The 27,680-nt window shown below is 46.4% G+C and overlaps 2 protein-coding genes across 3 annotated transcripts in view; one reads left to right on the forward strand and one right to left on the reverse strand.

Annotated features, from left to right (window-relative positions):
• TAP1 (transporter 1, ATP binding cassette subfamily B member) overlaps positions 1–17,269 on the reverse strand; it is a 39,518-nt gene extending 22,249 nt beyond the window's left edge. Inside the window, exons 1-2 of the mRNA XM_033923545.1 lie at positions 16,293–17,269; positions 2,175–2,346 (exon numbers count right to left, since the gene is read on the reverse strand). The gene's annotated coding sequence lies outside the window, so the exon portion shown is untranslated. The remainder of the gene's footprint in view (positions 1–2,174; positions 2,347–16,292) is intronic.
• TAP2 (transporter 2, ATP binding cassette subfamily B member) lies at positions 14–26,249 on the forward strand. Of its 2 annotated transcripts, none has more exons than XM_033923547.1 (12): positions 14–195; positions 409–938; positions 1,666–1,780; positions 2,118–2,248; positions 5,559–5,764; positions 8,901–9,053; positions 12,160–12,288; positions 13,680–13,868; positions 14,445–14,618; positions 15,305–15,464; positions 23,846–23,982; positions 25,779–26,249. In XM_033923547.1, the coding sequence occupies exons 2-12, from the start codon at positions 413–415 to the stop codon at positions 25,983–25,985; spliced, it is 2,127 nt and encodes a 708-aa protein (XP_033779438.1). In that variant the 5' UTR covers positions 14–195; positions 409–412; the 3' UTR covers positions 25,986–26,249. The 2 variants fall into 2 exon arrangements, with proteins under 2 accessions (XP_033779438.1, XP_033779437.1); XM_033923546.1 differs by having other exon boundaries at positions 16–195; positions 8,901–9,098.
• The last annotated feature ends 1,431 nt before the right edge of the window (positions 26,250–27,680 follow it).

Consider the following 27,680-nt stretch of genomic DNA (forward strand, 5'->3'; position numbering starts at 1 on the left):
CCGGCGCGGGGAATCCCGGAGAGTCAGAGGACCAGGCTGCAGGGATGGACAGGTAGTGGCTGAGACTGGTCCCACACGACGCTGAACGAGCTCCGAGACACCCAACTGCAGCCTGGGTCCTCGAGATCTCTGCTCCCCGTTGAACCTGAGCAGAAGGCTGGGGACAGATCGTGAGTGCAGCTCTCCGGGAAAGAGGTAAGTTTGCAAGGCTGCGACAGAAGGGACCGATTGAAGGAATTTGAATAGTTGCTTTTATTTAATTTGTTTGGGTTATGATTACATAGACTTCACTTTAGCAGTCTCAATGCTGTCAGTAGAATGAAATGCAAGGGACTGGTGCCCTCTAGCGGGTGTCTGCAGATCTACATGTCTATTAACCAGATACTTTTTTTTTTTTTCCCGTGCCAGGAGGATGAAGAGGATGCTGATGAAGGCTGGCCCTCTGTTCCTGGCTCTCTTCCTCCTGGATGTTGCCCTTACCTCTTTCTTGACATGGCTGTACCTACATTTTCATCCCTTCTCTCCCCTCAGTGCCACCTGGGCTCTGGCACTCCTGCGATTAGTGTCTCTCTCCGTGGTGGCAGGCAAACTCCTGGAGAAGATGGTTCCGCCCCAGCATGTCTTCCTACACCTGATGGTGCTCACCCTCACATCTCCTGTGTGTGACACCATCTGGTTCCTCTTCCTGCAGGAACCTGTGGATCTGCACTCTGGTGTGGCACAGTCCCTGCTGCCCTTGTACCTAGTCTGCCTTCTCTCTGGCCTCTTCTGGGAGCTCCTGTTCCCCTGGCATCCTGTGAGGGACAATGAGGGAGCCAGAACAGAGGCAAATGGCAGGAGGAAAGCCCGGGAGGCACTGGGGCGACTTTGGGCTTACTCTAGACCCGACAAAGTGCCATTGTCTGGAGGCTTTGTCTTCCTCACCCTTGCTGTTATATGTAAGTGTCCTTGTGTGTGTGAGTCTCTGGGGTGGGGAGAATGGGATAGTGTCTCTAGATGGGTGAATTTTTCACATACCCTGAAAGTAATGAACTTCACTCCTAAACCAGAATATGTTATGCCCCAGTCTTTCAACTATATTGCTATTCTTCACTTCAAATTTGTATTGTGTCAAACAGCGCCTCCTTTTGGAGTTTATAGGATGTAACAGATATAGATAATATACCAAGTTTTGGTGCTCCATATGGGGTAAAACTGAAGTCATATTTCATTGACTTATAAACATATTGTTTTACGATCTTTAACTTTATCACATATTTTGCAAAAATTGGAAGCTACAATAAATATGAGCAAACTGGAAAAAATAACTCCGTTTTGTCTGAATGTGTTTGGTGGAATGCTGTTTGCTTAGTAAGGAAATATGAAGAGAGAGCTGCTGTTAAAATGTACAATTTATCAAATTTTAACAATTTTTGGAGACTTTTAGACTTCAGTTTAATTTACAGGCACCTTTTTGCCTTTATAGTAAATATTATGTGATGCTAATTTGGTTCACATCTGTCTATATAAATTCAATAAAAAATTAAAACAGGAAACAGGAAGTTATTTTGCTCAGGTTGGTGGCACCCAACACAGTTGGGACAATTTCTGTATTTTGCCACATTTTCACGGTCTCTGACTGCACTCCTTTCTCTAAAACCTTTTTTCCACTCCTTCTCTTCCCAGGTGAAATGTTTATTCCTTATTACACAGGAAGAGTGATTGATATTCTGGGATCCCAGTACAAAGAGACTGAGTTTTCCACCACCATCTCCCTCATGGCTCTGTACTCCATGGCAAGGTTAGTACAAATGGGAGAACCCCAAAATAAAAAAGAGGGGCCCCAGGGTTCTGGCATCTCTATCTTGTCTATGTACCCTGTGGCAAGATCAGCGCACTCAGGAAATCTTTGGGGATTAGGGAGAGGAAGCCTTAGGAAAGGGTAGATAAATGTTTCATGATTAATACAACTGATTCATTGTTTGCTTCCAGTTTTGATACCATTTGGTAGAGTTGCTCTCCTGCTCTCTCTACCGGACACGAGGAGGCCAGTGTGTGTATTATCACTGCTGTATTTCTGCATTGTGCAGTGACAGGTTTCTCCATTCCTAACGCAGATTTCCCTTCTCTCCCACCAGCTCCCTGTCCACTGGCTGCAGAGGTGGACTATTCACTCTCACCATAGCCCGACTCACCCGGCGACTCCGGGTCCTGCTCTTCAAGTCTGTGGTACAGCAAGAAATTGGATTCTTTGAGTCCACCAGAACAGGTGACATCTATGATATATGTTAAAATTTGAATTCTAAGCCACAGGTTTCAAGAAACACATGGACAGATCAGGTCCAGAGGCTGCCTGGATAACAGGAGCTGTGAAGAGAAAGTGAGTGAAAAAGCAAGTTTTATTAGGCTAGAAAAGGCTTTGGAGGGTGGAGGTTCAAGTTTTTGCAGATCTCCCTTAAGGGAGTAGCCAGAATGACTAGGGGTTACCATATGGCTCCAGAAAAGGGAGGACGGATTTAGACATCGAATGACTTAAAAAAAAAACTGATAGGAGTGGCTAAGTGCTCTGCAACCAATGCAAAAAGGTGCAGACTCCTATATTTAATAATAATAATAATAATTTTATTCTTATATACCGCCATCCCGAAAAAGTTCTAGGCGGTTCACAATAGGTGAGCTAATACATGAGATACAGATAAAATACAAATTAGAATAATGGACTTAAAAACAGACAGAAAACATTTACAATATAATGCAGAAAATACTGGCATGGCAGGGAATGAGAGGGTTCTCTCAAGGAACTTCTTATAACGACAGGATTTTATGGAGGGATATGAAAACAAGTGCGCTCTACGTGGGGTCTTTTTGGCATGACGCAAGACAACCTGGTAACAAACCCGAAACTGATTTAGAACAAATACAAGAAAATTTGAACAGAATTCTCGACTATCGGCAACTAATGGAGTTTCAAATAAAAAGGGATGTTATCTGAGTCATATTTCACTCTATCCCCTTTCGAGTTCAGAGCAGATTATAATTTAAGAGACAGTTATATCTGGGATCAAACTCCACCTGGATAATGCAAACAGTAGCTAATCATTTTCAATCTCTTCATAAATATTTTGTAAAAGGTAAGATCTCAAATCTCTATGAAAAAACCATAAAGTGGCAAAGACCTTGATGCAATTGGGAAATGATTCCATTCAGTCGCTGCTATATAGTTAAAAGACCCTTAAAAATTCTTTTAAAGCTTTCTTATGCAAGGAAAGTGAATAGACTATCTGCTGTCATTTACTATGTCACTATGGCAATTTAAGATCCGAATGGTCCATCCAGTCTGCCCAACCGTACATACTCTATAGATCAATCATTTAATGGTCCTTTTTCTTAGATATTTCGGAGCCAGAAACCCAGAGCTCTGCCCGGTAGTGTGCTTAGGTTCTCTCTATGGAGGATAGTGTGGTGCAGTGGTTAAAGCTACAGTCTCAGCACCCTGAGGTTATGGGTTCAAATCCCATGTTGCTCCTTGTGACCCTGGGCAAGTCACATAATCTCCCATTGCTCCAAATAAATTAGATAGATAGTAGACCCTAGCATTGGTAACTGTGATTTAGGTGGTTATTCCCAATGGGCATCACTTTGCATTTGTTCACATTAAATTTCATCTACTACTTGGATGCCCAGTTTTCCACTTTCCTAAGGTCCGCCTGCAATTTTTCACAGTCTACATTTGTTTTACCAACTTTGAACAGTTTCGTGTCCTCTGCAAATTTAATCATCTCACTCATCATTCCAATTTACAGATCATAAACTAAACTAAACTAAACCTTGGGTTTATATACCGCACCATCTCAGTAAATGCAGAGCTCGGCACGATTTACAGGAATTTGGATGAGAGAGGAACTCCAGTGGAGAGTTTAAGAGTTAGATGTAAAAGGGTGGGGAAGGTGGGAGAGGCCTAAGAGGGGGGAAAAGTTACAGTTTTGAGAATAGCCAGGTTTTTAGGTGTTTACGGAAAAGTTGGAGGGAGCTTGAGGATCGGAGTGGGGAGGTGAGGTTATTCCAGATCTCAGTGATTCTAAAGGGGAGGGATGACCCAAGTTTGCCTGCATGAGAAATACCTTTTGTGGAAGGGAAGGATAGTTTAAGAGTTTGGGAGGATCTGGAGGAGGTAGGGGTTGGGGAGTTCCAGGATAGAGGGATCATATATAAATAAGTAAAATAGCACCGGTCCCAGTACAGATCCCTGCAGCACTCCACTATTTATCCTCCTCCATTGAAAAAAACAGCCATTTAACCCTACCATCTGTTTTCTGTCCAATAACCAATTCCTAATCCACAACAAAAACATTGCCTCCTATTCCATGATTCTTTAATTTTCTCAGGAGCCTCTTGTGAGGAACTTTATCAAAAGCTTTCTGAAAATCTAGAAACACTATATTAACCGGCTCATCTTCATCCACATGTTTATTCAGACCTTCGAAGAAATGGAGCAAATTGGTGAGGCAAGACATCTTTTGGCTGAACCCATACTGACTCTGTCCCATTAAACCATGTTTGTCTAAATGTTCCATAATTTTATTTTTTTTTTATAATGATTTCGACTATTTTTACCGGCACTGAAGCCAGGCTCACTGGCTTGTAATTTCCCAGATCACCCCGGAACCCTTTTTAAAAATTGGTGTAACATTAGCCCTCTAGTCTTCAGGTACTACAGATGATTATAGCGATAGGTTACAGATCAGTAATTTCATGTTTGAGTTCTTTCCATATCTTGGGATGTATACCATCCAGTCTAGGTGATTTATCACTCTTTAACTTGTTGATATGGTTCAGTACATCTTCTAAGTTCACTGAGATTTCTTTCAGTAAACATCAGAAATTGAAAATAGATAAGGAACAAATTTGTATAAAGTACTCAAACTTGTTTAGAAAAGTATAATAATCAACACTGTAATCCCAATTTTAAAGAAGAGAAAACACCCTTCCTCTCTGTGTTACTGTAAACACCCATAGAAATGCAGGAATCCACAAAAAGTGTTCCAATATCCATATTGTATAGTTTCTTTTCAAAGATTAAAATAGTTGAATTTAATGTATGTGGAATTTTTATTACCAAGAGTGGACTTCTGTGCCTGAAATTACATCCACCTCTCCCCCTAAAGCCCCTAAATCTTCTCACCGATGAGTGTTAGGATGGCCAACATCTTGGACTCTTATGGCCTCAAGCCAGCCCTACATAATGATATCAGTTGCCAAACATATAAACCATTCCCCTCCTGGCAGAATAAATAGGTTTACCACCCTTTGAAATCTTATTGGTAAAGCTATTCAGTACAATACTCTATGCCTTAGGCAAAAAAAATCTTAAGTTAATTGTTTGTGTTGTTTGTTTTAAATAACTTATCAGCTTAGAGACTGTAATAAAAATGCAATTTAGATGATTTTTGGCCATTATTCTGTGGCTAATGGAAGCTGTCCCCAGGCATGATATCTGCACTGGATTTCACATTTAATGAAGTAATCTTCTGCTGCCTCTTACGCCCTCCTGAGCTTTCATGTGCTGGATTTTGTTGCAGGTGAGATCACCTCCCGCCTGGCCACAGACACAGCGCAGATGAGCCGCTCCATCGCACTCAACGTGAATGTTTTTGTGCGTAGCCTGGTGAAAGTGATAGGGGTTTATTGTTTCATGCTGAGCCTCTCCTGGCAATTCACGCTGCTCACTCTTATTGACCCGCCTGTCACTGTGTTGATCCAGGAAATCTACAACCGCTATTACGAGGTATGAGTCGCTAAATAAATTCCCTGGCCTGTAATAGAAGGAGAGCTGCTATTTTGGGAGGGGATGCGTGAACATGGGGAGTGTGTGCCCGTGGATGGTCAGTAGTTAGTCTCCCTCTGCTGGCAGGACAGTGTATACTCACATTTCTGGACTGGTCTGGAGCAATGATGAGGAAACAGAATGAGATTTGTACAGGGCCTGGAGAAGCAAAGCCCCCTAGCTGGACAGCACATAAAAGGAGTGAGAGCCAGTGAATATGGAAAGGGGCTAGCTTGACACAGCACAGTACTGCAGCTCAGGGCTGGTATCTTTACCCAGCCGATTCACACGTGATGGGGGGCGTGGCATTTATTACATTACATTGACTTCTATTCCGCCTGTACCTTGCAGTTCTAAGCGGATTACATCAAAAAGAAAACTGGACATTTCCATGTCCAGTTTTACGTCATTGGATATCCTCATTTCTGTGTGCTGTTAGTCTAACTTAACCTGTCTATATGTTCCACTTCTGCTTATCTCCTTTCAGGCCAATATTCAAATGAGTTAATTGACTGGGAATGGCTGCTGACCAGTTAACTCACTTGTACGCAGCTACTGGTCATTTTCAGAAGCACTTACCCCTCCCCCTCCCCCTTTTATGAAGCCCACTTAGTATTTTTTATCACCCGCCATGGCGGTAAAAGCTCTGACTCTCTTAGGAATTCTATGAGTGCCAGAGCTTTTACCGCTGCAGCTGTCGATAAAAAAACACTGACGCGGCTTCATAAAGGGGGGGGGGGTTAAATGGTTAGTGCTGCTGAAGTAGACGCCGGCTAACAGGGGAATTCTGGGGCTGTTTCAGATACGGGGCCTGGTTAGATCCCGATAATCAGAGCCAAGCGTGCACATTTAGCACATGAATTGGATCGTATAAACATCTGTCCTCTCTTTAAGCGCTGGTCCATTCTGAATATTGACTCAGCTGGGCATGCATTAACCAGCTTAAAAAAAATAAATGGAAAGTCAGTGCCAAAGCCGGTTTTAGTGCCAATTGGGGACAAAAAAATAAAGATGCTGGCTGAATATGGCTAATTTGAGATGTTTGAATGTGTACGGGGACAAACTTAATGATCTCAATCTGTATACTTTGGAGGAAAGGCAGGAGAGGGGAGATAGGATAGAGGCATTTAAATACCTAGGCGGCATAAATGCACGTGAGATGAGTCTCTTCCAATTGAAAGGAAATTCTGAAATGAGAAGGCACAGAATGAAGGTGAAAGGGGACAGACTCGGAAGAAGTAGCCTCAAAAAAATGCTTTTTTTTTGTGGAAAGGGTGGCGACTGCGTGGAATGGCCTCCTGGTGAAAGACATGGAGGCAAAAAGTGTATCTGACTTCAAGGAAGCTTGGAATGAGTACAGTGGTACCTCTGGTCGCGACCATAATTTGTTCCAAAACTCTGGTCGTGACCCAAACCTAATTTCCCCATTGGATTGTATGTAAATACGATTAGTCCATTCCAGACCCTATGAACTGTATGTAAATATTGTTTTTTTTTAAGATTTTTAAGCACAAAAATAGTTAATTATATTATAGAATGCAAACTAAATGCAAAAACCTTGAATAACACTGAGAAAACCTTGAACAACAGAGAAAACTAATATTGCACGAGCCCGTACGAGGCCCCTACGAACCGTTCGCTGTAAACATTTTTTTAAAAATGAGTTTTAAGCATAGAAAAAAATAAATAAATAAAAGTTTGAAAAATCCTTAATTATACAAAAACTTACCATAAACAACCACGAAAACTAACCTTGCACGAGTTGACTTCTTGTGAGAAGGAAGTACATATACACAAACAACGGAAAATGGGAAAACAATGGTGCGTACGAAGCAGAAGGGGAAAATGGCCGGGGCTGTGTTTAGTCGGCAGTCGATCGTGTGGTTGTGACCAGGGGCAAAATTTTGGCAAATTTTTTGGTTGGGAACCGACTTGTTCGTATTCGGAAGCGTTCATGACCAGAGATTCTACTGTATGTTGGATTTCTAAGGGAGAGGAAGGTGATAGCACATGGCAATACAGAAACATAGAAAATGAAGGCAGATAAAGACCATATGGCCTATCTAGTCTGCCAACCATGCCACCTACTGACATTACAAGTAGCATGCTTCTAACTTAATTTCAAACCTTTACTGTGCTGTGCTATGACTATTTGTACTGCTGTAATTGATTTATGCCTAGATTGCAAATGATGAACATTGGCTTAGGTGAATTTCTTCAAAAAGATGGTAGATAAATGGTGAAACAAGAGCACTGGCTTAATTTGCTGAGTATGTAGACCTTCTCTTTAATGAACCAGGAATCAATGCTTTTTAAAGGAACATCTTAGTGTGCATCCTGAAATCTTGACATAGATTAAGAGTGGTACGCCCCAAAAATTCTAGGACTAGGGGGCATGCGATGAAGCTACTAACTAGTAGATTTAAAACAAATTGAAGAAAATATTTCTTCACACAATGTGTAATTAAACTCTGGAATATGTTGCTGAAGAATGGTGAAATCAGTTAGCTTAGCGGGGTTTAAAAAAAAGGTTTGGATAATTTCCTATAAGAGAAGTATATAGGCCATTATTGAGATGGCTTGGGAAAATCCTCTGCTTTTTCCTAGGATAAGCAGCATAAAATCTGTTTTTCTCCATAGGATCTAGGTAGGTACTTGGGATCTGGGTTGGAAACAGGATATTGGGTTTGATGGACCTTCTGTATGGCAATTCAAGTTTCAAGTTTATTATAATATTGGATATAATCGCAGTATCCAAATCCAAAGCGATTTACAAAGTTAAAAGTAGGGAAAATAAAAAAATTTCAACAAACAGGGCATTGAAGACAATTATGACGTAAAAACACTAAAGAAAATGAGGGAAATAAAAAGGATTAAATACAATATAAAAATAAATAAAAGGGTGGGTAAGGAAACAAAAGGTTAGGGGACGGTACCCACTTAATTTCTACTTAATGGTGTTCCTTGTCCAGATAAGTTCAAAGAAAAAAGTAATGATTAAGAAAGATCAGTTTTTAGTAAGCCTTTGAATTTCTTATGTTCCCACCTGCCCATGTTATGCCTGAGTCTGAGAGATTTTCTCTGTACCATTTCACAGGGTGTGGTCAAGGAAGTGCAAGATTCCATCGCCCGATCCAACCACGTGGCCGGGGAGACTATTCACGCCATTAGGACTGTGCGCAGCTTTGCCACCGAGCAGGAGGAGGCCGAGCGCTATAACGCTCGACTCCTGGAGACGCACCAGCTGAAGGTGCGACGGGATGTGATCCGGGCATTGTATGTGCTGGTCCGCAGGGTGTGTATGCACATTTCTTCTCACCAAGTGTACATGGCTGGGTTTTATGAATTTATTTAAGCATTTGTATTTTCTCCCTGAAGTACTAAATGAATCGCACCATAACGTATATGATCAAACAGATTAACAATTGTTTTTTTAAGTGGAAGGACAATGTTCTAAAATAGGGTCATTTAAAATCCTGCACCTGGCCTATATCTCTAGAGCATGGGGGAAGACTTTGGGTTTCTGGGATGACGCCACCTGCTCCCACTGCCAGAGGGCCCCGGGTACTCTAGTCCACCTATTTTTTGGAGTGCCCTCATGTGGCCATATGGCTCCAGGTTCTCCCCTTCCTCGATGGCTTGGTGGGGCAGACAATACCCCCTCGATGGCTTGGGGGACCAGAGGGAGCTCCTCCGGGAGGGATTCGCTCTCCCCTATAGGAAGTTTCTATACACTGCGCTCCTGCTGGTAAAAAAGCTTTTGTTACATCATTGGGTGGAGCCGACGCCCACCTCCTTTCTATAGTGGTTGATGAAGATGAAGGAGGTTGCTACTTTTGAGCTATGTACCTATCATTCAGCACTACCTAGCAATGAACGCATTTATGCCTCTCTATGGAAGGCATTCCAATTGTCTGAGGCGGCTTTCCCTACTGCCCAGCGATAACTTTGTTTTGTTGGACCTCTAGGGTCCGCTTTTTGCTCTACGGCAACTCTTCCAGCCCCTTAACCATAGTAACATAGTAGATGACGGCAGATAAAGACCCGAATTGTCCATCCAGTCTGCCCAACCTGATTCAATTTAAATTTTTTTTTTTTTTTTTTTTTCTTCTTAGCTATTTCTGGGCGAGAATCCAAAGCTTTACCCGGTACTGTGCTTGGGTTCCAACTGCCGAAATCTCTGTTAAGACTTACTCCAGCCCATCTACACCCTCCCAGCCATTGAAGCCCTCCCCTGCCCATCCTCCACCAAACGGCCATACACAGACCATGCAAGTCTGCCCAGTAACTGGCCTAGTTCAATCTTTAATATTATTTTCTGATTCTAAATCTTCTGTGTTCATCCCACGCTTCTTTGAACTCAGTCACAGTTTTACTCTCCACCACCTCTCTCGGGAGCGCATTCCAGGCATCCACCACCCTCTCCGTAAAGTAGAATTTCCTAACATTTCCCCCGCTGTTGTTTGTCTACTCTCAATCCGGTATGGATGGTGTGAGTCTGATTGGTGAGTGACTGGGGGTCTGTCTGGGGCTTAACTGGTGTGGTTAGTGTGGTATGTTTGCTAGTGGTTGGACTGGCTGTGGATGTGAGTGGAGAATGGGGTACTTATTCCCAAAAGGTTATTGCAGCCTTGACTAGCTATCCTGAGGGGTAGCCTTGTAGAGCACCAGATTTGGTCCATGTCCTCGGAGGTTATACTTACCCAACTCCAAAGTGGGTTCATAGACAACGGCGCGAAAGACAAAGGCGCGCCCGGACAATTGAGCGCAGCGCGGAGGCGCACGCCGCTCTAAATTACTGTTTTTAGGGCTCCGACGGGGGGGGCTTGGGGGGGAACCCTCCCAGTTTACTTAATAGACATCGCGCCGGCGTTAGGGGGGGTTTGGGGGGTTGTAACCCTCCACATTTTACTGTAAACTTAACTTTTTCCCTAAAAACAGGGAAAAAGTGAAGTTTTCAGTAAATTTGGGGGGTTACAACCCCACAAACCCCCCACAACGCCCCCACAACGCGGCGCGATGTCTATTACCCCCACGCCCCCCCCCCCGTCGGAGCCCTAAAAACAGTAATTTAGAGTGGCGTGCGCCTCCGCGCTGAGCTCAATTGTCTGGGCGTGCCTTTGTCCTGGTGCGCTTTTGACCTGACACCCCAAAGTGTGATGACACTCTCCTTCTTCTTGAGGCCTGGCATTTGTTGGTTGGTTTTTCTTTCTGCCCTTTACTGGTTGTCTCTGCATTGCCCCTCCGCCTTAATTACTTTGTATACCATGCCTATGTTTTTCTTGTTATGGTTTTGGCTGCTTTATCAATAAAAATTATTATTAAGTGCCAGCATTTATACCAGGTTTCTGCAGGTGAAAGTGCCACGCCCAAAGTCAGGCATGAGATCTGCACTAGGCTAGTATTGCTACTCTTTGGATTTCTGCCAGGTACTTGTGACCTGGATTGGCCACTGAGGAATACTGGTCTCGATGGACCATTGGTCTGACTCAGTATGTTCTTAAAGGGTGCTCCATGCAGAGTACTAATTTAGTGTGGAACTTCCCAGCACTTAACTTTGGGTGCTATTAAATGAGTTGTGCCAAATAGTCTGTAACAACAGTCTCTTACTCATTCCACTATTAGGAACCCACCAGGTTTATCGGTTAGCTCAGTGTCTCGCAAACTTTCTGGCCGGCAGCACACTAAATCCAAAAGTGTGCAGATGTCGACGCGATGACATCACACACATGCATGACATCATCGCAACAACATCCGCACACGCCCGTCTGGCCGCAACCCGCTTCAGTGGAGGGATCCAGGGGATGCAGGGAGAGGAGGAGAGTCATCTGTGCCAGCTGACTCTCTACAACGCGTGCCTCTCGCCGTGAGAGGCACGATCCTGTAGGCAGTCCGCCAGCGTGGACAACTCTCCTCGCCAGTGTGTCGCGGCACATCTGAAATCTTAGGAGGCACACAGTTTGCGATACACCGAGTTAGGTAATACGCTACTGCAAGACCTTGAGGTGTATCTGGGAAATTGTACAGCAGCAGTAAATCTGTCCAGATGTAGCTCACAGATCAGAACTGGGAGGTTGCCCCATGCCGATGTATTTATCTGCTTCCAATTACATCCTTCTGTAGCGTTATCTCCAGAATTAAACACCCAGAAGAACAAGGAAATTTGTTTCCATTCCTCAAGTCCTAAATGCTAGATCCTTTCATCCTATCAGGTTGAACAAAGGGAGCAGATGTTTGAGGGCATGCAGTTAAGGTCCGCGGGCTCCGTGAGATCCACCTTTTACCCAGTCACACAACAGAGCTGAGGAAGAGATCAGGATTTTGATAGTGAACCTGTCCAAATGTTATCTCCGTAGCTCGCAGAGCTGGCAATGAAGGTGGTCATGTTATACTATGGACAGCATCTAATCCGAACCGGACAGATGACCATCGGAAACCTGGTGGTCTTCATCATGTACCAGGCAGAGTCGGGGAGATATATAAGGGTAAGATTGTTTGTCTTATGTCTTTCTATAAATACTACTCATCATTTCTATAGCACTGCTAGACGTACGCATAAGATGAAGTTAAGAGGTGATGAGCTCAGAAATAATCTGAGATGCGTGAAATGGTCTCCTGGTAGAGGTGGTGGTGACAAAGACTGTGGGCTAGATTCACTAAGGGCACAGATGGGATCCAATCCATGAGGGATCCGATCTGTGTCAGGAGGCTGATTCACGAATCGCCCTCATGCATGTACTGGCCCTCTGTGCTCGGCAGAGCAGGGAAATTTCTTTTTTTCTTCCCATGCCCATAGTTTTAACCCGCTTTAAGCCCGCGGGTTAAAACCCACGGGCTTGCACTGCGGGGAAGGGTGGGAGAGTCGGGGTGGCAGGAGAGATTCGGGGCAGGCAGGAGATCAGGGCTGCAGGAGATTGGGGCTGAGAGCAGAAGAGCAGGGCAGTCGGAAAGGACCTGAGCGACTGGTCCTCGGCAGTCGCTTGTTTGTGATCAGCCAGCTCAGACGGTGTTGCAGGTTTTTTTATTAGTGAATCGCTGCCTGCCATCATTTGAATGCCATTCCCCCTCATTTGCATGCGCGGATCGGAGGATGGTCGGGACACAGGTTAGTGAATCATGTCGGAGGGAAATTGGGTTGCAAACCGATCGGTACATGATCGGTTTGCTTAGTGAATCTAGCCCCTGTGTCTGAATTCAAGAAAGTATGGGGACATTGCATAGTGACAGTAAATGACAGCAGATAAAGACCTAAACGGCCCATTAGTTGAACCCATTAAAAATACACGATTAAATTAACTTGTCTCTTCTTTGATATTTCTGCGCCTTAAAATGAAGTCCACCTGGTATCGTCCTAGGTTCCAACTGCTGAAGTTGCCAACCAAGCTCACTTCAGCCTATCCAACCATGAGAAAAAGCACAAATTTTTGGCTTGCACCAAAAACACATGGTCATTTTTGGCTGAAACTGAAACAATGGCTGAAAATTAAAATAACCTTTGAGCCAAAACTAGAGAGAAAAAGGATTATGGACTGGTTTTGGCACCATAACTGAAATCAAAATTAGGTTGGGCTCTATTTGCCCATAGTTCCCTGGGGATCAGCAAGGGCCATTTAGGTTCCTAGAATTGTGCTGGCATAAACGCACACAAGGGAAGGGACGATAATGTTAGATAAGGTACTAGTCAGGGTAGAAAATTAAAAGGATCCGGGCGTTGGATGTTGGGTGCGATGTATCTTTTGAAAGCAGCTGAAATCAAAATGATATGGTTAGGGTTTATAACACTTTTGGTCTATAACACGATGACAGCAATGAACGTAAATAAAGTTTAAAAAAAAAAAGAAAACACAGTGATCGAGCTCTTCCTCTCTTCCTACAGAACCTGGTGTACATATACGGGGACATGCTTCATTCCATGCGAGCCGCAGAGAAGGTCTTCCAGTACCTGGACAGGAAGCCAGAGGTCACCTTGGAGGGGGTCCTGAAGCCCCAAAGCGCAAAGGGCTCTGTGCAGTTCAAAAATGTGTCCTTCTCCTACCCGACCCGTCCGGATGTGCCAGCGTTAAAGGTAAATCCAATGCCCTGTGGCACATCCAACCAGCTGGTTTTTCAGGATATCCACAGTGGATAGGCATGACAGAGATTTGCCTACCAAGGAGACAGCGCAGGCATATTCATTGCAGGTATCCTGAAAGCCAGACTGGGTTGAGAAGCACTGCTCTGAGGGCGTACTCTCATGAGTTTGGGGGCGTAGAAGGCTGCTCCTTAAAAGAATACCACAAAGCCCTTAGCCTGTGTTAGCAGATGCTGACATCACAATGCAACTAATCAACAGCAGCCGAGCAGTTCTATCAATGGCTGATGATGTCACAATCTGCTATACTGACCCTGTTAAGTGCTGGAAATACCATGAGCCAAACTGGAGCAGAAGATGGATGGGGGAGATTTTTGAGGTGGAAACATGAGCCGTTTTCATCCAAAACTCATGGCCTTGTGGCAGTTCCTTAATAAAACTATTCCTTTGCTCTGTGTACAGCTTCTGTGCTCATACGTAGCACACAAGAGGCAGGAAAGGATAGCCACACCCACGTTTTATGGATGTCGCATATATGACCATTTGTTGTCTCATTCCTGTGTCTTTCAGAATGTCTCTTTTGAGCTAAGGCCCGGGAAAGTCACAGCTCTGGTGGGCCCCTCGGGAGGTGGGAAAACGACCTGTATCTCACTGCTGGAGCGATTCTATGAGCCCCAGGAGGGAGAGATCCTGCTGGATGGAAGACCCCTGCGGGACTACGATCATAAATACCTCCATACCAAGGTACGAAACGGGGAATTTCGCATCGGGGCAGAAATCCCCAAATCTCAGGGGCACTTATTCATGGCTCTCGCTGGTGGAAGAGGGGGTGCAGTCTTTCTCTCTCTCTAGTTTGATGGGTACACCGTCAGTAACGCGTAGGACAATTGCGCCCTGACAATTCCGCTCCGTCAAATGCACCCACTGCCAAGTGCACGCATGAAAGGAGTGGGATTTTCGGGGCAGAATTGTAAGTGTGTTGGGGGGGTTAACGGCAATCGAGCACGTCGGCATCTGCCACGATTGTAGTGGGGGAGGGGTTTACCCACACACACACCCTCAGAGCGAAAGAGCGGAAAAGAGAAGTTTATGGAAGGAGAACGCAAGTTGTACTGTAGTGGGGGGGGGGTTCCCCCCACACCCCCCTCATGAGAGTGCGAGTGTGTTGGGGGGTTCCCCCCACACACCCCTCAGAGCGCAAACGGGCAGGCCTGAAAGCGGTTAGAGGGGCAGCACGCATTTGTCCTGGGCGCAAATGTCAGGGCGTGATTGTCAGCGCGCCAGTGTCCGGCGCGCTTTTGACGGGTCACCGGTTTAGTGACATTAGCTCCCTGTCGCACACTCTCGCTGATGGGAGGGGATAGTGTTTCTCTCTGGTTTAATGACACTGGTCGTATTAACTCACGCCGTCGCACTCTCTCTGTGCATAGGTTTCACTAGTGGGGCAGGAGCCAGTGCTTTTTGCTCGCTCCGTGACAGAAAACGTCACTTTTGGCCTGCAAGATTATTCGATGGAGGAAGTGGTGAGAGCCGCCCAGGAAGCTTACGCTGATCCTTTCATACAGCAGATGGAGAAGAAGTACCTGACAGGTGAGACCGCCCTCATCCCCCAATAGATAGGTACATAAGAGGCCCGGGGAGGTTCAGTTTCTAGTTGAGGTTTTCCAGCCCATCGAATAAAATGGGCTTCTTAGAATTTAGCGTGCACTAAATCCGTTAATGCATCTTAGTTTGGCTAAAAACAGGACACAAATTTAGGAAGATTTGTCGTGGTCAGAACCTCCAGAAATTTTTGGATCTTCTGTCCACAGAACACGTGTTTCTTTTTAAAATAATTCCCCTAAGGTGATGTTGTAGATCACCCTTAATACCTTGTAACTAAGGTGTACCAATCAACTTTACATGGCTCTCAGAGATGTCACCCAGGGATCAACACGATCATATCCCTCGGCTTTACACACCCAGTCGTCATCGGGTCAAATCTAATGTGCAAATAATTTATAAATTTTAACGTTAAAATTATTTGCACATTAGATTTGACCCGATGACGATTGGGTGTGTAAAGCCGAGGGATATGATCGTGTTGATCCCTGGGTGACATCTCTGAGGGCCATGTAAAGTTGATTGGTACACCTTAGTTCTCCTAGGACAAGCAGGATGAGTCAGCCACATATGGGTGTTGTCCCAACAGCTCCCAATTTACGGATAAGCTCTCCAATAGCTCAGAGAGATTTTTTTTTTTTTTTTTTTTTTTTTCTCTGAGCACGTGCAGAGCCCGGGCCCCACTGGGCATGCCCGAGCCCTACCCATTTCCCCCTGCTTCCCCCTAATCCCCAGTCTTTAGTTTCCGCCCGTTCCCATCGGTCGGATTTTTCCACAGCTCTCCATTTTTCTACAATCAAAACTTGTTCTACTTACCATCTTGAAGATGCCAGAAACATCAAAGAAATGTCCGCGCTGCAGGAAAAGGATGAGCACACTGGACCCTCACGAGTTGTGCGTTCGCTGCTTGGGCACAGCACACGAGGAACAGTGTTGCATGCTCTGCGTCCGTCTGTCTCCACGGGCACGCAAGCTAAGGAAGAGGGCACTGAGAGACTTCTTGAAGAGAAGTGAGGCCCGAGAATCGTCCTCCAGCAGCCATCCTCATCGGAGTGTAGCAGCGGGGGATCCACAGAAGAATCCAGTGAGGAGCCTCCAGGACGTCCTGGCTCAGTCGACCCCCCCGACTGCAACTTGCCCGGTCGAGAAATCTCTCCCGGAGGTCTTGCATGCTGTCGCTAGCCGTCGGCCCCTGCAAGAAGCCGATCGGGGTTTGCCATCCGGCCCCCCCCTCCCGAAGTCATCGGGAACACCATCGGCCTCTGCCCGAATGGGCACATCGCTGGGGGCGCCTCCCGGTCTCGCACCTACCCCCACGTGTGGACCGGAAGAGAAGCCATCTCCCTGCTCCTCCACAGCCCGATCCAGCGTGAAGCCACGCCCCCCAGCAACGAGGGAGCAGCAAATGGAAAGGGAGCCCAGGGAGAAACCAGCCTGCATGCAGCCACGCCTCCCACCAATGGAGGAGCAGCCAGCTACCGGCCTAACACGCCCCCTAGCAACGGAGGAGCCAATCCCCGATCGGCCATGCCTCCCAGCAGCAGGGGATCGCCGCCCAGGTCCGCCCCTCCTGCACAACCAGCCAACCAGCAGCCAGACCCGCCTCTCCGAAGAGAGAACTCCTCGGGGAACCCCTCCTGACATCAGCAGGCAGGGAGATTGCAGGGGCACGCCTCCCCGATCATCTCAGGATGCCGGCTCAGCTACAAGCAGCCTGAGAAAGGGGCACAACTGAGGCACGCTGCAGGGAGAAGAATCGGGGTTCAAAGGTAAGTCCTATCTGCTTGTTTTTGGGAAAAAAACCTCTGATAATCTGTTGCAGCTCCGAGGGCTCTGCCCCACCCTCCTCCCAATCTGAATGTTAAGGAGAAAGAATCTCTCATGCTTCTTTCCCTTGGAGGGGACCTGCAGATCTCTCCCCCCAGTAGGAGACATGCTGCCCCAGAGTTCAGCTTATAAAGGACATGCTGAAAAAAAAAAAAAAAAAAAAAAAAACAACTCCTCGATGTTTCTTTCTCTCTTGGGGTCCTGCAGAGTCTACAATTCACACCTTTCTCTCCCTGCCCCCCTCCCCCTCTCATGTTGGGAATGAGGAGTCGGTTTTTTCTCAGCAGGGTGCTGATATCTTCAGAGATGCGGCAGGTCAGACCTTGCCTCTCCAAAGGTGGGGCTTTGAAACTCCTCAGTCTAAAAAGCTGTTTGCTCTTCATAATACCTAGGCAGAGTGCTTTTCCAGCTAGTATGAGGGACTCTGATACTTTCATGATTTCTATAGCACTGAAAGGCATATGTAGTGCTGTACAGTTTAATATACAATAGGCAGTACAGCAGGAGAAGCCCACGCAAGAGGCATTATCTCTCCCCTTTTCTCTGCCTACAGGCACAGTGGGAAACGCAGCCAGGAGCACTGGCACAGATGAAGGGGTGCACCCTGCCCCCTCTCTGCAGGCCCCCCCCCCCTCTCAAGATGGACAGAGAAGGGCGGTGAGATACATGGAGCCACCCAACCAGTCAAGTGGAGCAGCACATGAACCTGCGAACCACCAGGGGTGGGACCAGCAGCCACAGTTAATCCTCCTGCTGACCCACTCCTCTCTCAGCGGGCTACACTCCCCACATTGCCCTTTAGAGGGAGCCACGCACAACAACATGGCGCGGTCCAGCGGCATGCCATGCAACCAAGCAACGGAGGAACAAGCTACACACCAGCCTCCAACCATGCCCCGAGTCACCACCCCCGAAAAAAAAAAAAAAATAAAAAAAAAAATAAAATAAAATAAATAAATAAATAAAATAAAATAAAAACCCCCACAAACGAGGACTCACCCCAAGTCCCTCCAGAATCTCACAGCTTTCTCAAGATCCATGTGGGTGGACAACAAGTACCCAAGGCAGAGTACTACAAGGCCTGAACTACCAGTACCAGTACTTCACGCAGGCAGTGGTGATTCCAGCCCACAAGAACCTCCTGGACTGCAGAGACAAGATTTGGCTGCCTCCCTCCTCAGGGCAACCAACATCAAGGAGACTGGGATTGAAGTACCAGATCTTTCCAGCCCAGGGATTCCACAACCCGCAGCAGCCATACATGGACATTGCGGTAGCTTAAGAGAAACAGGGCAGCACGACCCCCCCCCCCCCCCTCCAACTACCGTCAGGGAAGGAACTGAAAAACCCTGGTTTCCACGGGGAAAAAGACCTTCAAGGGCGCAATGCTGAGCGCACGTATTGCTGCGCTCCAGTTCCAGATGCGGCTTTATCAGGAGGCCACCCTCCATCTGACGATCTAATTTTCCCGCAGCAAGGAGAGGACCTGCTTCGGCAAAATCAATAGAGGCGGTGACGAACAGAGGAGATCACCAAGGGGTTTCTACTCCAGGAACCCCCGCGTCACCATGGACTCTCAACGGCTCCAAGAGCGTTCACAAAGTGCGTGGCAGTGGCACATCCTCGCCTTCAAGGGGTGCGCGTCCTATCTTATCTCGACAGCTAGCAGCCCCGTCAACCACCATAACCCTCCTCCAAGAACTGGGGTTCCTCATCAACTACATGAAATCCCACCTGATACCCACCCAGGGGATATCGTTCATCTGGGCAGTCATCGACACCACGCAGACCAAGGCCGTCCTACGGGACTTCCAGATCGCCGCCATGACATCCCTGGCCCAGTGCTTCCCTGCCAGCAGCTCATCGTCAGCACGCTCTGGTCTTTGTTGTGCAGCACACCTGACTACTCATGTGATCCCGGAAAGGGCACCTCAGACGTCACTGGGACCAGTGTACCCAACCTCTGACCACCCACCTACTGTAGCTCAGGGCCTTAGGGAATGCCCGCGAAACCCTCAAACAGGCAGGGCAGTCCTCACCCAAACAGAAAACCAGGTGGCCTTGCACTATATCAACAAACAGGGAGGGACAGGGTCAACCTCGCTATGCAAGGAAGCTTGCCACATGTGGGAGTTCTCCAACTCCATTCAATGCCCCATCCAGGCAACTTACCTCCCGTGGGAGCAGAACGACCTGGCAGAAAGATTCAGCCACCAGCTGGATCCCGATGAGTGGTGTCTCAACCCAGCGGCGATGAAGAAGATCTTCAGCACCTGGGGCACACCGAGTATCAACCTGTTTGCAACCGAACCAAACTCAAAATACTCGACCTTCTGCGCAAAGAGATCAACCCTTCGCCGTCTCAGCCCCGACGGTCTGTCTGTGAGTTGGAACCAAGGTCTCTTATATGCCTACCCGCCACACCCTAAGTCCTGCAGAAGATTCTTCAGGACAGAGCATTGGTGATCATGATTGCCCTGTTCGGGCCCCTGCAACCATGGTTCCCGTTCCGGCAAGGGATAGCGGTTCACCCTCCTCTCCCCCCTCCCGATCAGTGCAGTTCTCATTACACAACGCGGGAACCTTACCCTCCACCACAACCTGCGTTCCTTAGCTTGACCGCATTGATGATGAGAGGATGAACCTACCACAAGACGTGAAGCACACTCTTATGGCAGTCAGAAGACCTTCAACCAGAAAACGCTATGGGTTGAAAGGGAGAAGGCTCCGCTACCAGGGCACAGACACGCAGCGAGACCCCTACAACTGCCCCATACCGGAAATCCTGCAGTACATACTGAGCTTATCTCAGGGGGACCTAAAACCCACTTCCATCAAGGTCCACCTAAGTGCAATCGCAGCATACCACGCTGGCCTAGACAACAAACCAGTGTCGAGGCATCCAGTAATCACAAAATTTCATGAAGGGACTGTCCAATCTGCACCCACCGGGCAGACCACCACCGCCCGGATGGGACCTCAACTTGGTGCCGCATCAGCTCACCTCGACCCCTTCAAACCTTTGGGGGAGGCAGATCCCGTATTCCTGGCCGGGAAAACCCGGACCATCGTCTCTGCCTACACACTCCCCCATGAGAACAGGGTGGTACCCAGAACCACCCCCGATTCTTGCCGAAGGTAGCTTCAGCGTGCCTCCCGGCACTCTACATCTTCCCACAGGGAGGCACACTGCCACCTCAGCAACACCTCCTGACTGTGTGTGGGCCCTGACTATGCAGCAGATTAAACAAGCCTCAATTGTTCGTCTCCTACGACCAAAACAGACCAGGACTTCCGGCCACCAAACGCAGGCGCTCGCGCTGGATATAAGAGTGCATCTCCTTCACCAAGCACTACTGCCTCGACATAGCATTCCACGCTCCAAATGCATTCGGCCGAGCAGTCTTGGAAGTGTCTCTTCCCTCCCAGGAGGGACAGCAACCACTAGCACAGCCTTGACAAACACTGATCAAGTAGGGTGTTATAAATATCGACAAACACTGATCAAGTAGGGGGTTATAGATATTGATTAAGTAGGTCTTCCAGCACTCCTGCCTAGACTGAATGTGGAATAGGCAAGTATGAATTCTCACATGCAAGTACGAATTGCCACTGTTGACCAGTTGGTTTCTCACTGTTCATTTATTGTCATTGACCAGTTTCACTGTTCTATAAGTTAAGTAGGTCTTCCAGCAATCCTGTCTAGTCTGAACGTGGAATAGGCAAGTATGAATTCTCATATGCAAGTACGAATTGTCACTGTTGACCAGTTGGTTTTCTCACTGTTCATTGATTGTCATTGACCAGTTGTCGCTGTTCTGTGAGTTAAGTAGGTCTTCCAGCACGCCTGTCTAGACTGAATATGGAATAGGCAAGTATGAATTCTCACATGCAAGTACGAATTTTCACTGTTGACCAGTTGGTTTCTCACTGTTCATTGATTGTCATTGACCACTTGTCGCTGTTCTGTGAGTTAAGTAGGTCTTCCAGCAATCCTGTCTAGCCTGATTGTGGACTAGGCAAGTATGAATTCTCATATGCAAGTACGAATCGCCACTGTTGACCAGTTACGAATTGTCACTGTTGACCAGTTGGTTTTTCTCACTGTTCATTGATTTTCATTGACCAGTTTCACTGTTCTGTAAGTTAAGTAGGTCTTCCAGCAATCCTGTCTAGTCTGAACGTGGAATAGGCAAGTATGAATTCTCATATGCAAGCACGAATCGTCACTGTGGACCAGTTACGAATTGTCACTGTTGACCAGTTGGTTTTTCCTCACTGTTCATTGATTGTCATTGACCAGTTTTCGCTGTTCTGCGAGTTAAGTAGGTCTCCCAGCACTCCTGTCTAGACTGAACGTGGAATAGACAAGTATGAATTCTCACATGCAAGTACGAATTGTCACTGTTGACCAGTTGGTTTCTCACTGTTCATTGATTGTCATTGACCAGTTCACTGTTCTGTGAGTATTATTGCTCAGTTAACGCAGCACTTTATCTAAAACCTTGTTTCCACAACTTTACCTGCTTTGCCTGATTACCCTGCCCGGCTCGGCCTCCACAGCCAGGCGAGGGATGCACAAAGCGCTAAGGCGCAGGTCCAGTCGGTACATCCCTCGGCTAGGGAGTCACCCATATGTGGCTGACTCATCCTGCTTGTCCTAGGAGAAAGTGTAGTTACTTACCTGTAACGTAGGTTCTCCGTGGACAGCAGGATAGTCAGCCACACAACCCACCCGCCTCCCCATACGGCCGACCCGGCCACAGCTAGGAACATCCTGGGGATTAGGGGGAAGCAGGGGGAAATGGGTAGGGCTCGGGCATGCCCAGTGGGGCCCGGGCTCTGCACGTGCTCAGAGAAAAAAAAAAAAAAAAAAAAAAAATCTCTCTGAGCTATTGGAGAGCTTATCCGTAAATTGGGAGCTGTTGGGACAACACCCATATGTGGCTGACTATCCTGCTGTCCACGGAGAACCTACGTTACAGGTAAGTAACTACACTTTACAAGGTATTAAGGGTGATCTACAACATCACCTTAGGGGAATAATCAATAGCACCTTGTAAGAAAATACAGTTTAAACCTAGTGTCCTAAATCTTTTTAAAATAAGACTTCAAAAGCATCCGTTTAGCCTTCTCGGCTGAGAGTGTGACTAAGGGAGGAGGGGGGGGGGGGGCCTGGAGAACATATCAAAACTTTCAAAAAAATTAGTCGGATTCGGGCTTCCCCTTCAGGGGAGTCAAAACCATCCTGTTTTATCAGATTGAGTTTTCTGCCTACTAGCCACTCAAGTAGCAAAAATAGATAACCAAATCTCCAACCTATTGATAACAACCCCAGACTACAAGATGTTCAGAAAGGAAATAAAAACTATACTCTTCAAGAAATCCCTTAATAAAGCTTAATACCATGAATATCCCTTCCTACCGTCCCCTCCCCAACCCCTGATCCTTCTTATCCCTCTCTTGGAAACGATCTCTGATCTAACTTTGTAACCCTTCTTCCATAACTCTTTTTGTAATCCGCTTTGAACCGAAAGGTAATGGCGGAATAGAAATCTGTAATGTAATGTAATGTTTTGGGAGTCCTCTTTGACTTCTCTCTCTCTTAAGGATCAAATTAATTCTGCGTTTGTTGAGGAAGGTCAGACACCTCTTTCACCATCGTCATTTTTCCATATTAGTTCAGTCAATTCTATTATCTCGCCTCGATTATTGCATTGTTATCTACCACAGTACCACAAAAACCTGTCTTTATAGATTGCAGCTGATTCAAAATACTGCTGCGAAATTGATCTTTGGGAAGCGTAAATTTGATCACGTGACTCCGTTGCTCCAGAATCTCCATTGGCTCCCGGTTTATTTTAGAGTTCCCTTTAAATGTGCTGGTGTTGTTTTTAAAATCCTATATGGTATCTGTACCCCTCTCCTTCCTTTATCTTGGAATGCTTACAGACTTTCTTTTGCAAGAGGGAACCAACAATTTAAATAATCTCTTCCTTCCAAAAAAGGGATTAAAGGAGTCAAGATTTTTAGTCAATCTCTGATCTTTAAGTTATCTCAACTTTGGAATGATCTTCCATTTCTTTTGAGGAGTTCCGGCTCACTTCAATTTTTTCACAAATCTTTAAAAACTACTTTATTTGCTAAACACTTTGAAAATTAATTTCCCGAAATTTAGTCTTATTTTTTATGGGTTTTTTTTTTTGTTAAGTTAATTATTGTAAACCGAGTCGAGCTTTCTTAGAATGATGACTCGGTATATAAAGCCAAGCCTTAGGTTAGATTAGCTTAGATTAGATCCTTACATTTTTGGGGTATCAGTGCTAAATTTTGTTCCCAGTTGTTGCTGTCGACCTACAAAAGGGGCACCAGGTCTCGGAGGCAAGAGTGATCCCACATTTTTGATATGGGGGATGGGAGAGACAGGCCGAGAAGTCTCTGCGCCTCTGTCCCTTTCAGTTAATCCTGGGAGAAAGGAGAAAAGGCTTCCGTTAGGCCCCCGCCCCCCTTTGACTGACTGTGGCGCTCTCTTTTCCATGCAGATGTGGGTGAGGCTGGTGGGACGCTGGCCGGGGGACAGAAGCAGCGCATCGCTATTGCTCGCGCGCTCATCCGGAGACCGCGGCTTCTCATCCTGGACGAGGCCTCCAGCAGTCTGGACATAGAGAGCGAACACAAGGTACTGTCTCTGCCTCTACATAGACGGCAAGCACAAAGCACTCTCTGTCTCAGCTTGACACGCTGCAAGGCTGTTTCATAACATAACAACATAACATCGTGCTTCTTAACCTCGTAACCATAAGCTCTACGCGGTTTACAAAAGATTGTAAACTAAAAACAATTTAACAACGGCAGGAAAATTATTTGTCCAATAATATACTAGAAAAAATTCCACTATCACTTATTCAGAGAAGTGCACTCACTTTTTAGCTTTAATTTCAATTTCAACGGGAAAAGGCCTCAGAAATGGAGCCTACGCACAGTCATAGACAGAGTTGATCAAATTGATCATCCAGTCATCGGCCAGCAAAAACCCGTTTATTTAACTTACTTTCTAGAATGCTTAAATCTTATTCTAGCTTGATAAATTACTAACTTTGTGTTATTTAAAACTTAGCTTATATTCTAAAGCATTTTTATGGGTTTTCATTTTTATATAAATTTTCATGCACAGCTCTATATTCCCTGAAAACAGTGCTGTAATTGTAACTTAGCTTCACACAGTGGTACGGATCCCTCCCACAAACGCCAACGTGGCCAGCGTTTCGCGGATCTATCAAAAAAACCGCTGCGTCAGGGCCGAATTCAGGGCATTCCACCAAATTTTGACCTAAGAAAAAAACATATTCACTTATTATTCTTGTCTACAACAAAACCAGACAAAGATAGAAAATTTTCAATACTTACTACACTGTGCTATTCCATCAGCTATTTTCAGAAGGAATATAAGCTAAGTTTTAAATAACACAAAGTTAGTAATTTATTAAGATAGAATAAGATTTAAGCATTCTAGAAAGTAAGTTAAATAAACGGGTTTTTGCTGGCCGATGACTGGATGATCAATTTGATCAACTCTGTCTATGACTGTGCGTAGGCTCCATTTCTGAGGCCTTTTCCCGTTGAAATTGAAATTAAAGCTAAAAAGTGAGTGCACTTCTCTGAATAAGTGATAGTGGAATTTTTTCTAGTATATTATTGGACTATATACTCCACTAGGGTTGGTTTATTTAGGACAATTATTTGACCAAGTATTTTGAAAAAAGATGAGTTTTTAATTGGGTTCTAAAATGTTTATAGGAGCAAGCTCTGAGCAATAACGATCGAAATTCTCTATCGTGGGAAGCCGCTTGAAATGCTAGAGTATGCCCCTCTGTCTATAAGCAGTGGTGTAGTGAGGTTAAGAGGTGCCCGGGGTGGGGGGTACCACTCCCCATTCTTTCCCCACTCCCTACTTGCGCTCTCCCTCCCCCCATACCTCTGTAAATCATCACTACCGTGAGTGGCTTCTCCAGCGTGCTGCTGTCACCGGCATTGGGTTCCCCTCTGATGTCACTTCCTGGCCCTGTGACCCGGAAGTGATTCATAGGGGAGACAGGCCAGCGCGAGCAACAGGCAGGAGAAGTTGCTCGCGCAGGTGAAGATTTACAGAGATACGGGGTGGAGGGATGATGCGAGCATGGCATAGGGGGGGCAGAGAGGTGCCGTCACCCTCACTGAGACAGAGCCCAGAGCGGTCCCCAACCCGTCCTTCCTTACTATGCCATTGCCTATATGTATACTGAATGCATAAAGTACTCTCTCACCTTGATGTGCTCACAACCCATAGCCAGACAGAGCAAGGTGAGAACCCCCTTGTGTCTCTCTTCAGTTCTCAACCATGAAAATGAGATACACGCACCCACGGGGTGATTGCCATCCATTCTGTCTTCAGGATTTTTCCCTTGTGATATTAACTGTCCGTCTCTGCCCCATCAGATCCAGGAAACGCTCTCCAAGATGCAGGGGCTGACGGTGCTGGTCGTCGCTCATCGGCTGAAAACGGTGGAGAACGCAGATAAAATCATCGTGATTGAAAGCGGACGGGTGGTGGAGCAAGGGGACCACGGACAGCTTATGCAGAAGGAGGGCATGTACCATCGACTGGTCCAGAGGCACTTCACCCAAAACGGGGATTCGGAATGAGGCGGTGGGAGATTAACACCTGCCCCTGCCAGATGTGTGGGTTGACACTTATGAGATGTATCCGTCTCAAGCTTATGTATATGAATGTGTATTCCTAAATGAACCCAAATGCACTCCAGAACCGAAGAAAATGAAATACATCAGCAAGGAGCTTGGAACTCTAGACTCAAAACAGGACTGTAAAATAAATTTTGAGTAAGATTTGGGGGTTAAAAAACTGCCTTTCTCTAGAAACTGTTATTAAACTCGTTACCTTTCAAATAACTTAGGCCCTCATTCTCTGGAAAATTCTGGCCTACGATTCTGTACTCGATGCTGTCGCATTATTGACACGCTGTCGGCAACTGCCAACACGGCAGAGTAAAGGTGTCCGTGTCATTACCAGATGGTCTCTGATGTGGGAGTGTTATCCTAGGCTCTCTGTGGAGCAGGGGCTTAGCTGTGGACAGAGCTAGATGGGCCTTGCCCGCCCAGTTTGGGCTCAGGCATGTCCGCCCAGCAGATACAGGCTGCCAGCAGCGGGTCCTACACACTGCCGGCAGCTATCTCTGAAGCCTTCCCTCTTTCGCTCCCTCCCTTTCCACCCCCCCCTAGCCCGCATACCTTTTCTTGAGGTCGCCGGCAACAATTTCTACTTGCTGCTGACGGCTGACCCAGAAGCCTTTGCTCTGATGCAAAATGCAAACGTGTCAGAGGGAAGGCTGCCAGCATTTGGAAGCCGCTTCCAATGACCTGAAGAAAAGGTTCATGGGCTGGGGGGTGGGTGGGAAGGTAGGGAGAGAGAGTCTTCTGGAGGGGGAGGGAAAGAGAGCGATGTCCACCCACTTAAGGCTCAGGCCTGCCCAAAATTGGCTGTCTGGCTTCGCTACTGCTGTGGAGGATAGGGTGACCAGGACCCCCACTTTGTTTCCAGGATTTCACTTCTCAGTGTCCTATTTGGTGGCCTCCAGAATAAGCATCCATGATGCATTGCAGCCGCCAGTTCAAATGCGAAAACATGGCTGAGGGTCTCCAGCGTTCCCAAGTCTGGTAGATTTAGAGCAGCGAACAAAGCGGATGAGGCTTTTTCTGTAAGTCTCTTAGTGTGACGTGGCATCGTTAAAATCTGCTTCCACGTTAATCAAGACGTCCCTTGTTGATTGCATAAAATTAAGCACTGGCCACCCAGATTCTGGTGCCTGAGGCAAGTGAACCACCTGTATTTTCCTTATTGTAATTTAATTTCAACTAAAAGAATGTTGAAAATATTTTGGTAATATTCTTCATAAGCCTCCTACTTCCTTTCCAATTGTTACTAAGACTTACTATGTTCCAGATACTATTGAAAGGCAAACAGCAGGTACCAAGGCTCCTCTGTGCCAGTCCTGGCCACTGGCTGGAGCTTTATACTACCGCACAGGCTGGAGTGGCAGAGGGTAGCAGGGCGGAGACACCTTCACTGCTAAAACTGAAGAACCAATGGGAGATTATCCAGTGAGGGCATCGGGGACACACAGACATCAGACGCTCACTCATGCCTGGGAACAGGTTTAAAATCACCTGGAATCTTTACACCAGAAACGTGTTCTGTGTTAATAGTAATCAACAGTAATTTCCACACCCGACTCCTCCCTCCTCCCTCTATGCAGGCCAAGAAAGTCCCAAAAATGACTGAAGGGTTGGGCAGGGAAGTCTGTCGGTGCCAGGCAAATGCTA

Source organism: Geotrypetes seraphini, chromosome 16 (genome assembly GCF_902459505.1).
Source record: "Geotrypetes seraphini chromosome 16, aGeoSer1.1, whole genome shotgun sequence".
NCBI classification, from domain to species: domain Eukaryota; kingdom Metazoa; phylum Chordata; class Amphibia; order Gymnophiona; family Dermophiidae; genus Geotrypetes; species Geotrypetes seraphini.

Excerpts from the sequence above, each read along its gene's own strand:
- TAP2 (XM_033923546.1), top strand. The coding sequence starts at position 413 with ATGAAGAGGATGCTGATGAAGGCTGGCCCTCTGTTCCTGGCTCTCTTC. Across the intron at positions 9,099-12,159 it reads TGTATGTGCTGGTCCGCAGG|CTCGCAGAGCTGGCAATGAA; the intron begins GTGTGTATGCAC and ends TTATCTCCGTAG. Across the intron at positions 15,465-23,845 it reads GGAGAAGAAGTACCTGACAG|ATGTGGGTGAGGCTGGTGGG; the intron begins GTGAGACCGCCC and ends TTTTCCATGCAG.